The 20,847-nt window shown below is 40.0% G+C and overlaps 1 protein-coding gene across 1 annotated transcript in view; it reads left to right on the forward strand.

Moving 5' to 3' along the window:
- LOC124110841 (transmembrane protein 104-like) overlaps positions 1–20,847 on the forward strand; it is a 48,728-nt gene that overhangs the window by 1,175 nt on the left and 26,706 nt on the right. The window contains exon 2 of the mRNA XM_048386907.1: positions 14,137–14,258. Within this exon, the coding sequence (XP_048242864.1) occupies positions 14,137–14,258 (122 nt within the window). The remainder of the gene's footprint in view (positions 1–14,136; positions 14,259–20,847) is intronic.

Consider the following 20,847-nt stretch of genomic DNA (forward strand, 5'->3'; position numbering starts at 1 on the left):
ACCTGGGTAGTAAATATTGACTCATCCAGCCCTAGAATGATCATGATTTCAGCGCTAGTGTGAGAGCACTATCTCGCATGGTAACAGATAGATGTTGCATTGTGAAACTCCCTTGTGTTCCTGACACCTAACTCGATAACTGATGACTTTGTGACGGAGGTTGTGGTTAGAGAGGCACTAGTTAGGGCTGTTTGGCGGTCCCAGCAAATTCTGTCATTATACCAGGGATTTGGCAGACACAAATAATACTTCACATGCTCATAACAGTGAAAATGGACGCAAAAGAAATACAGAGTGTATCCATCGGGATGAAGAAAATTTGTATGTATGTTTAGGGGCGGTCGGGTAGCCTAGTGGTCAAAGTGTTCCCTCGTCACGCCGCAGACCCGGGTTCGATTCCCGACATGGGTACAATGTGTGAAGCCCATTTCTGGTGTCCCCCGCCGTGATATTGCTGGAATATTGCTAAAAGCGGCGTAAAACCATACTCAGTCAGTCAGTCAGTATGTATGTTTAGGAATGAATACTGCTATTTAATAATTTGCTACCACTTTAAATTTTAATTTCCATACAAAACCATTTAAAAGATTCAATACATAGTCGAATGCTTCACAGTAGTCTAATACTTGAACTTCAGTTGACGAAATCCATATCTGTTTTTAATGAATGGCTCGGATCATGTCACTTGTAGGAGACTATTGGGATAAGTCTATCTTCAAGTGTGGGAGTAACAGTCATCTTACAGATAAGATCACTTTATGAAGCAGGGCCCAGGGCCGGAAAACATTGATACAATTCATCTAGGCATGTACAGTCAACTTCCTTATCGCCACAGCTGAAACTGATTCCTCTTCCAAAAGCTGTCTTAACTCTCGTGGAGCCTGGCCGTCAGCTGGCTGTGCATACCCCTCACTGCTGCACTGTGAAGACATCACGGTTTCAAAGATGTATACATTGTATCAAAAGTGTTTCAACGTTCTTATTACTTCATACAGTGTTACCAAATTGTATAACATGCAACACAAGTTGATTGTCTTTGTTAGAATGTAAACTTAAGTTACTGTGTATTGATATTTTATGGACATTTTATTTGCACTATTATATGCTTTACCTGATCTTTTACATGTATGTTAACCTGAAATGATCAGAATTAACTGCCCCTGATGTTTGAATATATTTGTCTGTTGACATTCATGCATCGTCGATGTCAGACATGTGTACGGCTCTGTTAATAAATCTTTTATCCAACGAGAGTAGTTGAGGCCTCTATCAAACAAAAGGTCAGAAGTATGGCGAATTCAACAGTCTTTCTAACAGTATCTTATAGTCAGCAAATCCAAAAGATCCAGGCACTGCTAGTGATAAAAGTGCTGGTATTTTAAGTTTCCTACTTTTCTACATTAATCGTAATATGGAAGCACCTGAATGTGGCAAGTAGAATCATGTAAGCGCCCTTGTTTGAAATCTAAATGTTCAATAATTCATATAATTGGAAAGTACATATCCTAACGGTGATAGAGATATGACATTTAATGTGAGTTATATTTACCCATAAAAAATCCTGATAAAATTGTCCCGTGTTTTTGACGGCAAAACAAAATTGAGGGAAGTGGTCGTGATTAATTTATACGCAGACTGTTTCAAGGATATGTTACAATATGAATGACAGTTTGGAATGTATATCTTGAAGAAATCCCAGTTACGTCTATGTAGGTTACAGTGTCCGTGCTCTTTCATTAGGGAGAAAAACAACTTCGGGGTAATTAACATCGGACATTTTCAAAGGACAAAATGTGAAAGATCGCTAAACAGCCCTAACCATACTCAAATTGACATCACTCAATATCGGACTTATTATTATTTCTTAATAATTAACAAGATTATAACGTACTTCCACCCAAGAGTAAGTACTCGTAGATTCAATCAAAATTGTTGAAATGTTTTCATGGGAAGGAAATCTATTCAACAAACCTATTTTCGATCACTCGTAACTCAATCGCCATTTGTCATACAAGCATTGCTTCATTGCGCAATCACACAGACCTCTTATTTATACTTCGGGTGTTATGATGTGTTGTTAATGGTTTAAATCTTACTTATTAAAAGCTTGAGACAAGATGTAATTAGACAATTTTAATACATAAATTTGAAAGCTCAAGAAGAATACAGTAAGCTATATTCATTACAAGAAAACGATAACTTGCACAGGTGAAAGAAGGCGATATTATTGTTTTTACGGTACAATTATAAGTAATATCTGGATAAAGTGAAAGAGAAAATTACGAAAATATGAATTACTTCGATTGAAGTAGTGTTTAATGTATATACAGTTCATGTGCTCAAAACTCTAAACAAATTTGTTTCACTATGACCATTAAAGACATACATCCTCCTCTCAGCTTGTATTTTGCACTTGGCTGCCTTACTTAGACCTTTACTCAAAACATACCTGTATGACCAGTTCATGAAATACACTTTTTTCTTTCATATTGTTTGATAAATACAACTTTAGCCGTGTATTTACACCTAGGTATGTCCATGTACTTTCAAGGACATGCATGATCATTTATTTCCAGTAGTTTCATTCACATCCCATTCTACAAAAGGAATACTTTGAAATAGATAATGATTGTAGGTCAATGAAAGTAATGCATTATTTGTAATAAAAGGAAAAATATGTTCTTTGTATTGAACTTTGAAAATATAACTAACAAAGTCTTTAATATAAATGTTTTTCTGTTATTAGGTCTTTCCGTTTTTCTTTTGGCCTTGCTTGAACAACAGCATGAAAAGAATATATACAATTTAAAATGTGAAAAAAATTTTGCTCTCAGATAAGATTATTTTCTACAAATTCCATTTCTTACAAAGGATACAAAACAAAGTAATAATTGCTAAATAAGTATATCACGGATCAAAGTATTTGATAATATAGATGAAAAAACGTAATGAAAACTATTTAAAATATTAAAATGAAATCACATTTTCACAGTAAACATTTTGTCATTCAGAAATCGATTATCTATATATTGTGAGTAGATCTAATTACTTTTACTGTTTACGTTATAGATTGAACCGTTCGAGATTCTTATATATGAGGCTAAAATATTAAAAAGGTTGTTTAATATTGGATCCATTTTGAGAGCTTTCTCACTGTAAAACATTCCGTTCTCTTACTCACATTATTTTCTTGGAATATCAAGCCTTCAAACAGATATGAAAAACACACATGTCAGCATACCACAATTAGAAAAGTGCCCCAAATATTCTAACAGTGTTAGTCAAGTGATAAACGATCTCATTCATTCGTCGGTCGTGGTGGAAGATTTCCAAATCGTGATGTACTAGATCTACTTTCTAATTCAGTCAAAGAGAAAATAATTATTTGGAAAATGAAACCACGTTTATCCATATACTCCCCCAACATTCCATCATCTGTTCAATGGTACATCAGCTACATCACAACACAAGAGGCCAGGTCCAGACCACATACTCACAGTGGCGGGAAATCACAATCGTCTTTTAGCCTACACAAATAGAATTGCAGATTGTAACGTCATTGAACAATTTTTTTTAAAGCATTTAGTCATTGCTGACATTTCAGATAACATATCAAATAGACTTGCAATAAATTATCATATGTTAAAAGAGAGTAAAGTCTACATCAATAAAAGAAAAATCTAATATTAATTAGATCTAACATCCATGGCAGAATGTTGGAAATACGAGCTGTCGTGATAATATATTCTATTTTCTGAGGAGATTTATAATGTGTATTTGATGATATATATTCTTACACAATTGGTTATCAATTATCAATGATCTTGTACAATCACAGCATGTACCATGTCCATTAGAGCCACAGGAAATATCATTTCAGCAAACAAGTCATAGCGCCATTATCACTTTTTCAATGAAAGGAAAAACAAATCAAAATTGTTCAAGCTGTATAATGGCAGTCTGTAAACAATCAAGTCTGGACCAGACAATCCAGTGATTGACATCATGAGTATGGATCCACGCAGTTGAGATAGATGACATGCATCAAACAAGTCCGCTAGTCTGGTTCTGTAAGTCGTCTCTTACGACAACCATAGTCGCCATTTACGGCAAGAATGGGTTGCTAAAGACCTATTCTACCCCGCATTTTCACGGGTAAAATCGAAATTGAACTTTACAGCACATCGTATCCATAACCGGCTAACCCAAATGCAAAAAGTTATTGTTGTCATCATTTTAGAAGTTATATTGATGTTTTCCAGACCACATGTGAAACCGACCTTAACGCAATTTGTTTACAATATGGCGTCAACTCACGTTAGATGTCATGGCCACACTTTTGAAATCCCCTTTTGCATCTAAATGTGAAACAGTTAGGGCAAGCACTCACACGGTCAGGTACTTTGAGCGATCACACATGACTCTTAGTCATTTCATATAAAAAAGGCTGGAGTTATATGTTGAAACGGATGAGCATGTATGACAGCGGGTAGACAAGAAATCGTGGCACAGCTGATGCGAACATGCCCCGTCGATCACTTCAGGCTTCGCCTATCAATGTTTACGTTTTGATCATGAACTTCCTGCCCATAAATATACACTCTACCACCTTAGTATTAACGATCATAGCTATCATTCCATCCATATCTTACATTTGAATATTTTCTGAACATCAGCATCATAAACAGAAAGACAACCTGCACTGTAGTTATGTCTCTAACGCCGTGCACAGTCGATCAAAATATGCAATACTTGAACAAAAAACTTCCGTTGCGGACTAAACGTTAGTAGTCTTACGCCAGTAACTGTACAGTGGGGAAAAGTAAATCTTTTTAACCAGCCTGATGAATTTCTTTTTCAAACTGGCTACCGGTATCTGATATTATAATAGTTACTTGTATGGGATAGAGTGCATAATAAAAAATTGCCGTCATTCACATGAAGTTCAACATGGCGGAAAAATGTCAAGAAGTGCAGGAACTACTTGACCAATCTCACCATATTTCTCAATCCGTAGCACTGTAGAAAATATGAGTAAACCAAATGTTAAAGCTGACATGATTAGGGTGGTGATGGTTAAAATGTTGTGCACTGAGTGTTTGACATCTTAATTCACAGTTGAAAAGGGTAATTTTGATGGGACCATATATGGTCCTGTGGCCCTTAGAGGGTGTTCAGAAGATAAGCATTGTGCGCTCTGCACTCCCCTCTCTAAAGAAAGCTTTTTCTAAGCTTATGGAGTACCTCACCAAGGCCAAGAGGAAAGATGCGGCCAAGAAGAAAGTTGACAACATAAGTCTCAACCTGACACCACCACCTAATCAACCGACCACTCCTCAGATGACGGTACGTTCGGCTCCTTCTTCCGACATCCGCAGGGCCCAATTGGAGCAATTATATGCTCAACAGAAGACCGAGATGGCCTTTTTAAAACTCGTCTTTTGGCCATGTCTGTCTACCAGGGCCAGCGCTACGGCCAAATGGCCTCTGGATGGGGTTAAAGAACCCAACCAATCATCCACCCTAACCCCTAGGGATGCTCGTCCACCAAGATACCGCACGGTCTCCCCAACGGCCCAGCTAAACCAGCCGATAAGCCACCACATGGCTCCCATGTGGGAAGTACGGACCGCACAGGTCTCACTGACGGTCAGTCTACCGTTACTGAAACAGTTCCACCACCTTACAGATTATCAGCTATCTACAGGTTCAGCCAGCCAACCGCATGACGCAACAGTCTACCCATTCAAAGATCGTACAGGAATCCATTGGAGGATGACCCGCACGGAGACTACGTGGATCCGCGTGACTACTTTGCTACTCACCAGACGGATGACTGCCGGTCGGGGGTCTCCCACGCCCCTCCCACCCAGACAGTGAAGAAGGCTGTTATGAGGATGAGAATTTACCTCCGCAGGAGTTTAGTACTCCCTTTTCCTTTGTGTATTTATTGGATTCCCAACACCATTTCATGACACACCTGCCTCAAACCTATGCCCTCACAAATGCCAGAATATGCAGGCTGCCAAACCTGCCTCCAACCTATGCCCTCACAAATACCGGAATATGCAGGCTGCCACACCTGCCTCCAACCTATGCCTTCTCAAATACCGGAATATGCAGGCTGCCACACCTGCCTCCAACCTATGCCCTCTCAAATGCCAGAATATGCAGACTGCCACACCTGCCTCCAACCTATGCCCTCTCAAATGCCGGAATATGCAGGTTGCCACACCTGCCTCCACCCTATGCCCTCTCAAATACCGGAATATGCCGGCTGCCACACCTGCCTCCAACCTATGCCCTCTCAAATGCCAGAATATGCAGGCTGCCACACCTGCCTCCAACCTATACCCTCTCAAATGCCGGAATATGCCGGCTGCCACACCTGCCTCCAACCTGTGCCCTCTCAAATGCCGGAATATGCAGGCTGCCACACCTGCCTCCAATCTATGCCCTCTCAAATACCGGAATATGCAGGCTGCCACACCTGCCTCCAATCTATGCCCTCTCAAATGCCGGAATATGCAGACTGCCACACCTGCCTCCAACCTATGCCCTCACAAATACCAGAATATGCAGACTGCCACACCTGCCTCCAATCCATGCCCTCTCAAATGCCGGAATATGCAGACTGCCACACCTGCCTCCAACCTATGCCCTCACAAATACCGGAATATGCAGGCTGCCACACCTGCCTCCAACCTATGCCCTCTCAAATGCCGGAATATGCAGGCTGCCACACCTGCCTCCAACCTATGCCCTCACAAATACCGGAATATGCAGGCTGCCACACCTGCCTCCAACCTCTGCCCTCACAAATGCCGGAATATGCCGGCTGCCACACCTGCCTCCAACCTCTGCCCTCACAAATGCCGGAATATGCCGGCTGCCACACCTGCCTCCAACCTGTGCCCTCTCAAATGCCGGAATATGCAGGCTGCCACACCTGCCTCCAATCTATGCCCTCTCAAATACCGGAATATGCAGGCTGCCACACCTGCCTCCAATCTATGCCCTCTCAAATGCCGGAATATGCAGACTGCCACACCTGCCTCCAACCTATGCCCTCACAAATACCGGAATATGCAGGCTGCCACACCTGCCTATTTACAATCAACTTGGGAAGATTGTGGATGAGGTCAGACAAGACATGACTGAGAGATTTCCCTAGTCTGCAATCAACTTAGCAGTCAAAGCTCATGAATCATCTAAATAACCAAGAGTCCAATCCAGAGACTCTTCCTTCCGAGAACCAGCTAGGAAAATGTTATTCCTTCTAGCAAGGAATCCTCTCAACCCTTCCAATGAACAGATCGTTCTCAATACCAATCAGATTCAAATTGGTTCGAGCAGAAGAGGTTTCAAGGCGGTTGTTATACGCCACCAACTGGAAGCTGATTACATCCCGACCACTGGATCCTAAATGTTGTATCCAAAACTACGGAACCATCCACTTCTTTTGTCCCAACCCCGGGGTCACCGCTTCCATCTGCAAGGAGCAAAACTAAGGGCAGCCAAAGTGAGGAGGTTTATTTATCTGAAGAAGATAAACAAATTCTTCCTGATCCCTCCCCCAAGATTCCATCTGGAATCTGTCAAGAAACTATGCTCAACACTAAGGCAAGGAGATTGGCTTTTCAGTATCGGTCTACAAGATGCCTATCTCCACGTGCCGATCCATCAGTCATCACAAATATATCTCTGCTTTGCAGTAAATGACTGTCAGTATGAGTTCAGAGTTCTCCTGTTCATGATCTTGATTGCGCCGTGGTCATTCACCAGAATAACAGCACCACTCATCAGTTTTGCCCATCTCCATCTGGTTCGTCTACATGGATACCTTATTTTCTTGAGTATAGTGCGCACCCAAGTATAATGCACACACCCCTCCAGCGAACTCAGTATTTTGAAAAAGGATTGTAGCCTCGAAATGGACACTCCATCCAGACATCTTCTCCTGGAACATGTCAATATGGGTAACTGCACACCTGGATCTGTTTGCGACTTGCCTGAATCATTGGCCAATTTAGGTCAGTCCAGTACCAGAGCTCAGGGCATTACAGATCGAAGCCTGTCGATGAATTTGGCAGATCTCTTCGCTAACACATTCCCTCCATGGTCTCTCCTAGACAAGGTGATTCAAAAAGTAGAACTCACAGACTCTCCCATCATTCTGATCGCCCCAATCTGTCCCAACAGGCTGTGGTTTCCCAGACTTCGGAATCTACTGATGGAAGATTCTCTCCCACTACCTCCATGTCGAGATCTAGAACTGGACTATTCTAGTGTTACTTATGCTCCTGACTGGACCCCTATCCCTTTAAGATCTCTTCCGGAATTTGTGGCAAAGAACCAAGTTACTACCACTGGTCCCCTGGGTCACAGACATTGCACCATGCCAATGTTAGGATGAGCTATAGATCATACGGATCATCTGTTGTGTCCTGTAGAGCTCTCAGGTTCTACCTGGCTGCTACGGATCCTCATCAATGAGGTCGGAAGAGATTCTTTACCTCGTGTAAAACGCATTCCGACTAAGACATCACCAAATCTACAGTAGCCGAATGGCTTAAGTCCACCAAAGCCTCAAGTTATCGTCAGGCCCAAACTTCTCCCCTGCTAGGATCGTGTTCTGCCCATGAAATTAGAGCCCTAGTGGTTGCAAGCTGTCAGTGGGGGTCGCAGAACATCTTTACTAGCTTTTACCTACATGACATACAGCTTGATCTTGCGTGGATCTACTCTTTGGGCCCTACTCTCTTGGTCCTACTCCCTGGGCCCTACTCTCTGGGCCCTATCGTTGCAGCACAGGACAATAGTTTTTCCTCCCTTCAAATGAAAAAAAGGAAGGATGGGGGGGAGTTCGAGGATTTTTCACCAGCAGCATCAGAAGGTGAGTACACCTTTTCCTCAGCTACTGAGTGTATCTTAGAAGTATCATGTATCCTTACAATTAGAGTGTTAACTGAATGACAGGAAGTGATGTCACAATCGGAAGGGAAATGAGACCAGAAGTGACATCAAAACCAAAAGTGACCTCATATATGACATCATAAGAACCGGAAATAATGTCATAAAATGGAAATGATGTCATTTAGACTTCAAATTACCTGAAGTAAAAGGCTGGAAGTGACGTCAGCATCACATATTGACTGATTATTCCACTGTACAATTTTCAAGTCCTCTAGAAGTAAATCAATGGATGTACTTCTGATTTGAACAAGATTTATATGCAGGAATCACAGGAAGTTATAGGAGTTGGTGTCAACAATACAGGGAGTGTACTAGAGGCAGACCCTGCCTTCTCTCTGGTATATTCTGGCAAGATGTAATAGAGGTAGAGGATTTATAAAAATTATCAAACAATAGTTATCATTGTTAAGAATTCTAAGAATACTACCTCTATTACATCAGAAGCACTCCCCCCAACCTCCCCAAGCGTCTGCCTCAAGTTGGTTGATGTTTGGAAAGAAGTGAGGTTTCTCCCGCCTTCACGTACGTGAGCACTTTTGGCTGATTGAGTGCTATTGCGGGAACAACTGTTTGTTGTATAGTTGACAGTGAAGAGGACTTGTGTTAAAAATCTGAAAGTCAAGTTTATTATGATTGCAGCCAAAATACAGGAATTTGGCTATGATGTAATAGAGGTAGTATTCCTAGAATTATTAACAATGATAACTATTGTTTAATTTTTAAACCTTAAACTGTCAAAACTACAATCCATAAAACTTAAATGTTGCTGTCAGATATTAGCTTCATTAGGACCCAGATCAGGCCAAATTGTAATTAAAAGATTATCATAGCATTACCAATCCAAATCAAACTTTAAGATGATTAAAAAAACCTGTACAATGTGTAGCGGCCATAAATTTTCCGAGTTTCGTGATGGGATTCGAACCACAGACCTTCTGATCCGAGGTCGGACGCCTTGTCCACATGACTAAAGGGGTTAACCCCGTCAACAGGCTGAGGAGGTAAGGATGTCATCTGTGGGATGACTCCATGCCCTGGTACATACTCCCCCATCAACAGAAGGCACGTCCCGGGCCGCATAGTAGGGTACTGAGGCTTATTTTGCTCAAATTTAATATGAACCTGCTCAGCCCCACATTGGGCGCCAATGTAGCGGCCATAAAATTTTCGATTCCCGTGTTGGGATTCGAACCATGGACCTTCTGACCACAGGTCGGACGCCTTGACCACATGACCAAAGAGGTTAACCCCGTCAGCCATCTGACAAGGTAAGGATGTCATCTGTGGGATGACTCCACGCCCTGCTACAAATGCATATATTGATTTTTGGGACCTAGTGGCCACATTTTTCACTAACAAAATCGGTAAACCCCCCGAAAGGGGAAAGTCAGGCCTTGGAGATGAGGTTCATTGTAGGTTTGAGCTGCATCACTATCATGACCTCTGAATGACCTCTGAATTATGAATGTCACAAAAGAATACCAAGCCCATTATCAGAAAAATCGTATGATAATGAAATAGGAATTAATACTCCTGCAAACATATGGCTCCGGATTCTGTAACATCATGTGAATATAGGGAATTAATTCAATATTTTCATTACGTTATTATTGCGTTTCTGCAATAAAATGACACTGAAATCCAAGGGAATTTAATGCGATTGTTGATCACTAGGGTATTTGATCTACCTGTGTCCTGGCAGATGTGCCCGAGTTGTTGCTGTTTTATTATTCTCTAAAATAAACTATCCAAAAAATACAGAATGATATGGAATAGAAGAGGGATGGAATGTAAATGGCCAGGAGCAGGATGTTGGTGTATGTCAAACCTCTCTGTTATCACCAACATTTAGATAATTGCTCTTATTAATCAGTAGTGTTTGCATTTGTTCTGTATTCACCTGTTACATTTTATTTCAGGAAAGTACTCAGTTGTATGTCTGTGTGCTGCTGTCATCTGAATAGAATTAGTGTCTCATTTGAATAATTTACACTGGGCTGGCACATGTGCAAAACTCCACAGTTGAGTCAGTTAAAATGTTTATCATTTGCATTATGAATACTGGTTACTAGAATTATTTACTTAACACGTGATGATGATGATGATAATGTAACACCTGCGATTATTCATGTATGTTCAGTGAACAAACAAAATACTAATGTTCTGTCAGCCAAACGACCAGTAACAGCAGTTATCATGATTAGCAATTACTGGTTGTAATGTTTTGTTGTTGCCACTTGAAATGGAATCACGAAATATCGCGATTAAAATGGCTGCATGTGTTCATGGTGTTCTAGTCTAATACTTTTAAAGTGAAAACAACTATAGGCGTAAATGATTATATTACTTGCAGTAATGACCAATATTTCAAAGTGCACTTTTCTAGAAATTTCCATTTTGTTAATGTTAAACATCATCATTGAGTTTTTATCACATGGTTACTTATGGGTAAGGCAGGAAGTCAGGTGACCGTCAGTGGCTATTTTTGGCAGTGTGTGGCATATGTTCATTACTACAGTCTGTAGCACAAACTGAAAGAACAAATGTGCACATGTAGTAATTAAAAAAGCGCATTACAGTAATTAAAGTTTGAAATGCACAGACTTCTGAATATATATGGTATAGGTTAAGGATATAGCGTGTCAACTGTATGTGTTTTAGCGGTCTGCAGGAAAGATTTCTCTATTATTTGAACACGAATAAGTCCTTCATCAAAATTTATTTACATTCACTTACCATCAAATACAATGGAGTCAATTCCCTTCCACTTATTTATTCCTGGTTCGCCCCGATTATGTTTCTAGGTTTGTCAGCACCATACCCATGCTCGTGGGTTTCACCGAAGTGGTAAATGTCTGAGACCTGCATCACTTCGAGCTTTCCTCCCACATTAAGCTGACACACCGTGATATAACTGGAATACTGTTAAAGGGGAAGTGTACACGCAAAAGTTACTTTCTTTCTTTTTCTAAACAAAACGCAATTTTAGAATTAGTTAGTATCTGTGTTTGAAAATATACACTCATTTTTTCACAGTGAAAGTAGGAAGCTCACAATAGTGTGAAAATGATATGCCGTTATGAGGCCTTCGTTTTTTGAGCTGAACAGGCCTGAGTTATCCCCCTTAGATTATGACATAATTGGTGCCAATTCAACTGGGTCCCTGTCTATTCTCAACGCAAAAGATATCAAGTACCAGTTTGCGGTAAAACAACATGGCCTACGACACACTCCGGCGCAGTGGTGACTCAGCATAACACTATGCTAGCTGGCATCTGAGACGCAAGAATCACACACCTGTACCTACACCACGTGAAGCGGCTCTAACACAGCATGATGACGTCATAATGTTTATCAATTGGCACCAATGACGTCATATTGCAAGGGGCATAAGCCATGGTGTTTTTGTTATGGAAATAGAACACTTGGTAAATGTGAAAAATATAAATAGCTTTAATGCGAAAATTATGTTGATTAATTGTGATATTTTTATATTTTTGTCTATGACACTTCTAGGTTAACACTTTTAATGTGGAAAAAGTACAAGAAAAATAGGTTCATTTCCATGTGAACTTGCCCTTTAAAAGCAGCATTAAACACAACTCACTCACCCCACTTATTTACTTGCCAGGATGCTGTTGTACAGAGCTATCTTAGTGCTAAGGTTGTCGTTACTCCCATACCTTAACATAGATTTACGACAGTCTAAGAACAAAGGTTGTTTTGTACAACGGCACCTGAACTAGAGATTAAGGAGACCAGTGAGATGCCTCGTCTGTTTCATATTTAGATCTATGCATAAATATTCAGAGCAACGAAAAGTTCTCCACAAGACTGTATGACAAGAGGGGTGACAAGAAGGATGACTTCAACTTTCCCTTTATGCCGAGCAATATTCCAGCAGCTCCAGCCTTTGGTGATAGTGGTTCAGAAACACATGCACATGATACAACCAAGTCCGCTTTTACCAGAGATTTCTTATGAATATGGAAAGGGTTTGTCACTGTTATTTACAAAGACGATTTCGACAGGGCTCGAGATAATTTTTGAGGCATGGAGTATTTTTACTCACAAGTAATCATGCACTTTGACTATTAACAGTTTGCTCTGATTATTCAGTAAACGTTTGGTCTCTTGGGACCAGCCTACTCGGTATAATTACACAAATGAGTTAACATTTGTCTTAACCCTGCTCAGAATGCTCAGTGGTAGAAACTAACGTTTTTAGTCCACAAACCTTATAATGATAATATATAGTAGAAACCTTAAAAGTGGCAAATTTCTTCTGGTCCTTATGATACCTTACCTACTGGGCAGTTTTGAAAGTACTACAAGACTGCCAATTTCTACCGCTGGTGCTGTTACAGGTGACTTCTAATCTGTCTCTGTCCATGTTCTGCCCCAGTGTGTAACTTAGGTCACATAAACTCACTCCAGTGATATACATGTCGGATTAACACTGAGTAGCTAAAGGTCTGTAAACAATACAGGTACACAAGTGGAAAAGGCAACTGTGGGTAATGACACAGTGTGCTTATACTTAGGGGTTTTGGAACATTTTCTTGGATATTTGTATGTAGAAACCAATGGGGTAATGGTTATCTATTTTGCTTAATTTACCAAAATATGCAGCATTTCTGGAGCTCTGTTTAGTTGAAGACAGTATTAATTATGGTCAAAAATACTTTTTGGGTAACAGATTTGCTGATTGTTTGCTTTCTCTTGAATTTCTGTCAATCACTGGATTGTCTTGTCCAGACTCGATTATTTACAGACCGCCATCATATAGCTGGAATATTGCTGAGTGTGGCGTTAAACAACAAACAAACAAACAAAATGTCTTGAATTTCAAAAAATCCTTTTCTTTTATTTAAACATACTTATGTCCTTAAAGTATGTGTTAGAAGATTGAAACTAGCAGAAAGACAAAAAGACTTGTCTGCCATTTGAACATGTTCCATAATATTTTTGAAATATGTTTTTATAAATCTGTAACTTTAGAGTTGGTTACAAAGGGCCCTAATTACAGGTCTCATGATCTATGTTAATAACTTGAAAAATTGTGAAGAATTCAATGTGCTCATCTTGCTATATGGCCACTTGTAAAACAGCTGTGGGACCTGTACTTTCCTTCCTTGGCAGACTTCTTGTGACTTTCAGGTGGGCCTGGTGTACATATTCAACCTGATAGTGGGAACAGGTGCCCTCACTATGCCTGCTGCCTTCCAGCAGGCCGGCTGGCTTGTCAGCCTCATCCTCATTGTGCTCCTGGCCTTCATTAGGTAAGACTTGTTGTCAGATCGGTCTAGACCCTCAATACTAATACTTGGCAGATCAGACGAGGCCAAGTACTAATACTTGTCAGATCGGACTGAGCCCTAGTACTAATACTTGTCAGATCGGACTGAACCCCAGTACTAATACTTGTCAGATCAGACAGAACCCCAGTACTAATACTTGTCAGATCTGATTAGACCCCAATACTAATACTTGTCATATCAGACTAAATCCCAGTACTAATACTTGTCAGATCGGACTAGACCCTCAATACTAATACTTGCCAGATCAGACTAGACCCCAGTACTAATACTTGTCAGATCAGACTGAACCCCAGTACTAATACTTGTCAGATCTGACTAGACCCCAATACTAATACTTGTCATATCAGACTAAATCCCAGTACTAATACTTGTCAGATCAGACTGAACCCCAAGACTAATACTTGTCAGATCAGACAGAACCCCAGTACTAATACTTGTCAGATCTGACTAGACCCCAATACTAATACTTGTCATATCAGACTAAACCCCAGTACTAATACTTGTTAGATCAGACAGAACCCCAATACTAATACTTGTCAGATCAGACTGGACCCTCAATACTAGTACTTGTCAGATGCAGACTGAGCCCAGTAGCCTGCAACCTCGGGGTATCGCGGTCATGCACGCTAAACGGAACAAAATGCGCTCACTGATTATTCATTTTCTCTTTATCAGATGTCATTTATTTTATCTAACAATGTATATTTTACTGATAAAAATTCATTATTTACATTAGTTGCTCCGAGCAAAAGCCGGGCCTCACGATCAGTTTGACAAGGGAGAGAACTCCATCATATCGCTGTACAGAGAAAAGTTGTGTATGGAGCTCCGAATTGGACAAAAGGAGGACATAATTCTGCCAACCACTTAGTATGATCATGCCAGATATCAGTGATTTGTCCTGACAAGTGCAAAGGCAGCACAAGTAAAATTCTAAATGTGTTATCAGTAATAGGTATTCAATGCATATTTACCGAAAAGTAAGAGAAAAATATTTAAAAAATCAACAACAAAATATCAGAAGAGATATATTCTTAGATTTTTTTCAAAAAAAACATTGGATGACAATAATTTGTCATAAAATGGAAAAATGTTAAAAGTCAACAATAAATCTATGAAAAGCACTCCTAGTATGCCCAAAGTATGTATTTATCTTTTGGCTTCTAGTGAAGAACGTATTTCTAAGTTTGGCATTATGGCCCTTATGATCTCCCAATAGATTCTTGGCACAGAGCAGGAAAAAATGTGCAGGCTATGTAACTTCCGTTACCTTATTACTCGCCATGAATATGCAGATGATCTAGTTCAGGTCGATAGAGAAAGTTTACCTGGGGAACTGCGGGTTATATCGTTGGCCATTGATAGATGGGGGTAAGGCAATTTTAAAAAAGATGCCAGAAGTAAGTATCATTGCATTAATAACTCCTTACTTACAGCAGACGGAACATTCCGAGGAAATTGAAATTGAAATTGTTTACGAAGTGAGCACTTCCTGGTTATTGATTAGCATTAATAGACACCCGCTAAGAGGTGTGTCCCGCGTGAACTACCGGAAATCACAAATGCCGCGATACGATGAATGCCGCGGTACCACGGGGTCCGAGTATACTAATACTTGCTGTCATATCAGACTGAACCGCAGTACTAATACTTGTTTTCAGATCAGACTGAGCCACAGTACTTATAGTTGTCAGATCAGACTGAACCCCAGTACTAATACTTGTTGTCAGAACAGATTAAACCCCAGTACTAATACTTGTTGTCAGAACAGATTGAACCCCAGTACTAATACTTGTTCTCCGATCAGACAAGGACTCAGTACAAATGCTTATCAGATCAGACTGAACCCCAGTACTCATTCTTGTTGTCAGATCAGACAAGTACCCAGTACTAATGCTTGTTGTCAGATTAGACTAAGCCCCAGTACTGATACTTGTAAGATCAGACGAGGCCACAGTACTAATACTTGTTGTGAGATCAGACTAGGGCCCAGTACCCATGCTTTTCATCAAAATGAGTCAGCTATGGGGTCTTATCAATCTCAATTAAAAGGAAGGGGCCTACCAATTAAAATTACATGTGTTTATTATCTAGACTTGATGAAATGCCATTCAACATATTCAATGTCAAGACTGAATGTCCCACTAAAAAAGAAATACACATTTCTATCCCAGTACATCTGTTTCAGACACAGGCAGGTGAGCTGCAGAGCCTTGGGCTCTGTTTTCCTCATGGTAGCATGGTAGCATCCCAGTGTTATCAGTGCAGAGCTATGTTACCTATACAATATCAAAGCTTCATCAGTATATTAGAAGGTCCATGCATATATTGTCCTTTATAATTTATTTGTACATTGTTTGGCGTTGTTAATTATTTAATTATTACACACATGGAATGAAAGCAGGACCTAGGGATCTGTCCAGAAAAGAAATGAATTTGACCATTCCAGACTGTAAAATACCACAACAGGTGTATGTGATGTTTGCAGCTTCCTGTGTTAATGTCACAGACATAACTGACAATATTATATAAATGTAATACCGTATTCGACATAATAAACACCCAGGGTGCTCTCAAAATTAGAAAAAGGGGGCTCTTATTAAAATTTAGTTTTGTAAAGAAAGAAAAACGGAGTTGAAAGATCGTTAATATTGTGGTTTATGCTGACAGCCTAATATGATACAAAAGAAAAGTCTGTCCGATTATACACGACAGATATATTTTCCATAATTTAAATGCCCATAATTAATGGTGCATATAACCAGGGGTCCGGAAAATTTAAAATCCCAATCGGACATTTGCATTTAGGCCACGCCCCCTTCAAATAGTGTATTTTAGGACAACTTTTCACACACATTACAAGTTGTTACGTATTGATAATATGATGAATTATGAATTGTTTCAATTTAAATTGTTAATTCACCGGACAATTAATAACAAATAATATCATTTTAGATATACATGGAAAACATACGTTTGTTTCTGTTATAATAACGAACTGTTAACGTAGTGAATGGTCTAATTAATATTCATGAGTTATATTCATGAGTCTGCTCAAGTGTACGCGTTGTAACATTTGGATCGAGACTATTATACCATATTTGGTTATCACGTGACCTCACGGGAAAAGTTTTTTTTTTAAACTAAAGATTATTTAAAAACAAGACAGATAATAAAATCACAAATACTAAAATATCATTGATAGGAATAGTTATTTGAATACTTTTTTCATCTGTACTTAATTATTGACCATAAAAAAATGATATCGATCGTCACAGAAAGCAAAATGGCGGTCAATCAAGATTCAATATACGACTAGCTACTGAAAACAATAAAATCTGCAAATCCTCATTGAATGTCAACCAAGTGAAAGTCGTTAGCCACAACTTACAAATGATCGTCCAGACTTTGAGGGTTTGGCAGATCCGCTCGACTGATCTGCATCGGTCGACTGGCTGTCGGCACGCTTTCGCTACTTGTCTGAGGTTACGTATCGTAGCATTGTGAGGATAATGAGGTACATCGATGATGCAAGGTATTTATGTACAGTTGTAAACACCTTTCACTCAAATTAACAAGATGTTCTCAGTAATTAATCCTCGATTAATCAGTGTCAACTCAGTTTATTGCCTATTACAGTGATTGACCGATTGGACTATCATGTAGGTATGATGTATTTACAGCAATCAAACAAACAAAGCTTGTCAGTGTAAATAATCTTCATTGTGTTACAACTGCAGACAGAAACTGCTCAGTCCTAACTGTTGATCATGTCCGGTCAAAATTTAAGAATGTCCGGACAATACTTTTTAAAATGTCCGGACAGAAAAATTTAAATGTCCGGTAAGCAATATTTTAAACCGGACATTTGAGATTCCCAATCAGACATGTCCGGCGCATATGACGGTTTCCGGACCCCTGCATATAACACACCAGTGCGTATTATGCACAACTAAATAAGTCTTGTGTACACTGATCAATCGGAAGGGGTGCTAATTGGGACTGTTCACTTGCCAATATATTAGCAAATATCGCCGTGGGCGCTTATTAGAGCAGGGCGCTTATTACGTCGAATACGGTACTATTAGAAACCTATATTTTTAAGACTCCTAGCACCCATGCAATGTCCATCCATTTGGACGTACATTACACAGTACCAAATATATTCACCTTGAAAATAATTAAACACCACCAATCATATATTTCCATATACAGTACCAAGTTTATGAATGGTATCATGTATATTTCTTTTTGGACGAAACACATTTGTTTTGTTTTCAAAGTGACAAGTACATATTGAAATATAGAAATCGATATTGGTTATTTAATCATGTCCCTTTCAATCACATCCTCGGCTTGTTAGGGCAGTGGGGCCGCCTGGTAATTAAAGCGTTCATTATGCTGAAGACCCGGGTTCGGTTCCCCACATGGGTACAGTGTGTTAAGCCCATTTCTGGTGACCCCCACCCTGATATTGCTGGAATATTGCTAAAAGTGCGGATCAACGGCAGTATTTGGGTCCCCATTGTGGCAGTTTCCGTACTAAGCTTCTGTTTTCTAATTCTAATTTGATGCTCTTGCTAATTGTGAAACACAACCGTATAGTCGAGGAGGTGTCTTCATGAATATGTAGTGAAAGATGCAATATGTAATTTCAATATTAATTTATTTTTAATTCTTTATTCAATGGAGAAGGGGGGTAACAATTGATTAACTATCACTGTATGGCAATTGTTCATGGCCCAAAGGCAACACACTGATGACACGTAAAAATATCACAATTTAACATCAAAGCCTCACCATATTATTGATAGAAACAATGAGAATGAAATGAAAAAAAATCCTCATGATGATTTTTATCCCCCAGCATATATTATGTAAGGGGATTAATAGTCATCATCTGGCCTGTCTGTCCCTCTGTCAGGTTTTGGTTTCCGGAGCAGGACTTGAAAACCAAGCAAGATTTTTCATCCAAACTTAGTACATGTATTAACCAGGGGCTAAAGTGGTGCCTTTTGCTTTTGTGGGGGCCAGAAGAATTTGTGTTTTTCCCTTTGAAGAAGTGTGTAGGTATCTATTGAGAAAAAGAAAACAATCATATTTTAAGGAAACAGGCCACAAGCAGAGGTATCAGTAGGTTGTGTGGCTTGATTCAAGTACCGTATCTGTAGGTTGTGTGGCTTGATTCAAGTACCGTATCTGTAGGTTGTGTGGCTAGATTCAAGTACAGTATCTGTAGGTTGTGTGGCTTGATTCAAGTACGGTATCTGTAGGTTGTGTGGCTTGATTCAAGTACGGTATCTGTAGGTTGTGTGGCTAGATTCAAGTACCGTATCAGTAGGTTGTGTGGCTTGATTCAAGTACCGTATCTGTAGGTTGTGTGGCTTGATTCAAGTACCGTATCTGTAGGTTATGTGGCTTGATTCAAGTACGGTATCAGTAGGTTGTGTGGCTTGATTCAAGTACCTTATCTGTAGGTTGTGTGGCTTGATTCAAGTACCGTATCTGTAGGTTGTGTGGCTTGATTCAAGTACGGCATCTGTAGGTTGTGTGGCTTGATTCAAGTACGGTATCTGTAGGTTGTGTGGCTTGATTCAAGTACCGTATCTGTAGGTTGTGTGGCTTGATTCAAGTACCGTATCTGTAGGTTGTGTGGCTTGATTCAAGTACCGTATCAGTAGGTTGTGTGGCTTGATTCAAGTACCGTATCTGTAGGTTGTGTGGCTTGATTCAAGTACCGTATCTGTAGGTTGTGTGGCTTGATTCAAGTACGGCATCTGTAGGTTGTGTGGCTTGATTCAAGTACGGTATCTGTAGGTTGTGTGGCTTGATTCAAGTACGGTATCTGTAGGTTGTGTGGCTTGATTCAAGTACCGTATCAGTAGGTTGTGTGGCTTGATTCAAGTACCGTATCTGTAGGTTGTGTGGCTTGATTCAAGTACCGTATCTGTAGGTTGTGTGGCTTGATTCAAGTACCGTATCTGTAGGTTGTGTGGCTTGATTCAAGTACGGTATCTGTAGGTTGTGTGGCTTGATTCAAGTACCGTATCTGTAGGTTGTGTGGCTTGATTCAAGTACCGTATCTGTAGGTTGTGTGGCTTGATTCAAGTACGGTATCTGTAGGTTGTGTGGCTTGATTCAAGTACCGTATCTGTAGGTTGTGTGGCTTGATTCAAGTACCGTATCTGTAGGTTGTGTGGCTTGATTCAAGTACCGTATCTGTAGGTTGTGTGGCTTGATTCAAGTACGGTATCTGTAGGTTGTGTGGCTTGATTCAAGTACCGTATCTGTAGGTTGTGTGGCTTGATTCAAGTACCGTATCTGTAGGTTGTGTGGCTTGATTCAAGTACGGTATCTGTAGGTTGTGTGGCTTGATTCAAGTACGGCATCTGTAGGTTGTGTGGCTTGATTCAAGTACCGTATCTGTAGGTTGTGTGGCTTGATTAAAGTACCGTATCTGTAGGTTGTGTGGCTTGATTCAAGTACGGTATCTGTAGGTTGTGTGGCTTGATTCAAGTACCGTATCTGTAGGTTGTGTGGCTTGATTCAA

This window comes from Haliotis rufescens, unplaced genomic scaffold (genome assembly GCF_023055435.1).
Source record: "Haliotis rufescens isolate VD_foot unplaced genomic scaffold, xgHalRufe1.0.p SCAF_62, whole genome shotgun sequence".
Lineage (NCBI taxonomy): Eukaryota > Metazoa > Mollusca > Gastropoda > Lepetellida > Haliotidae > Haliotis > Haliotis rufescens.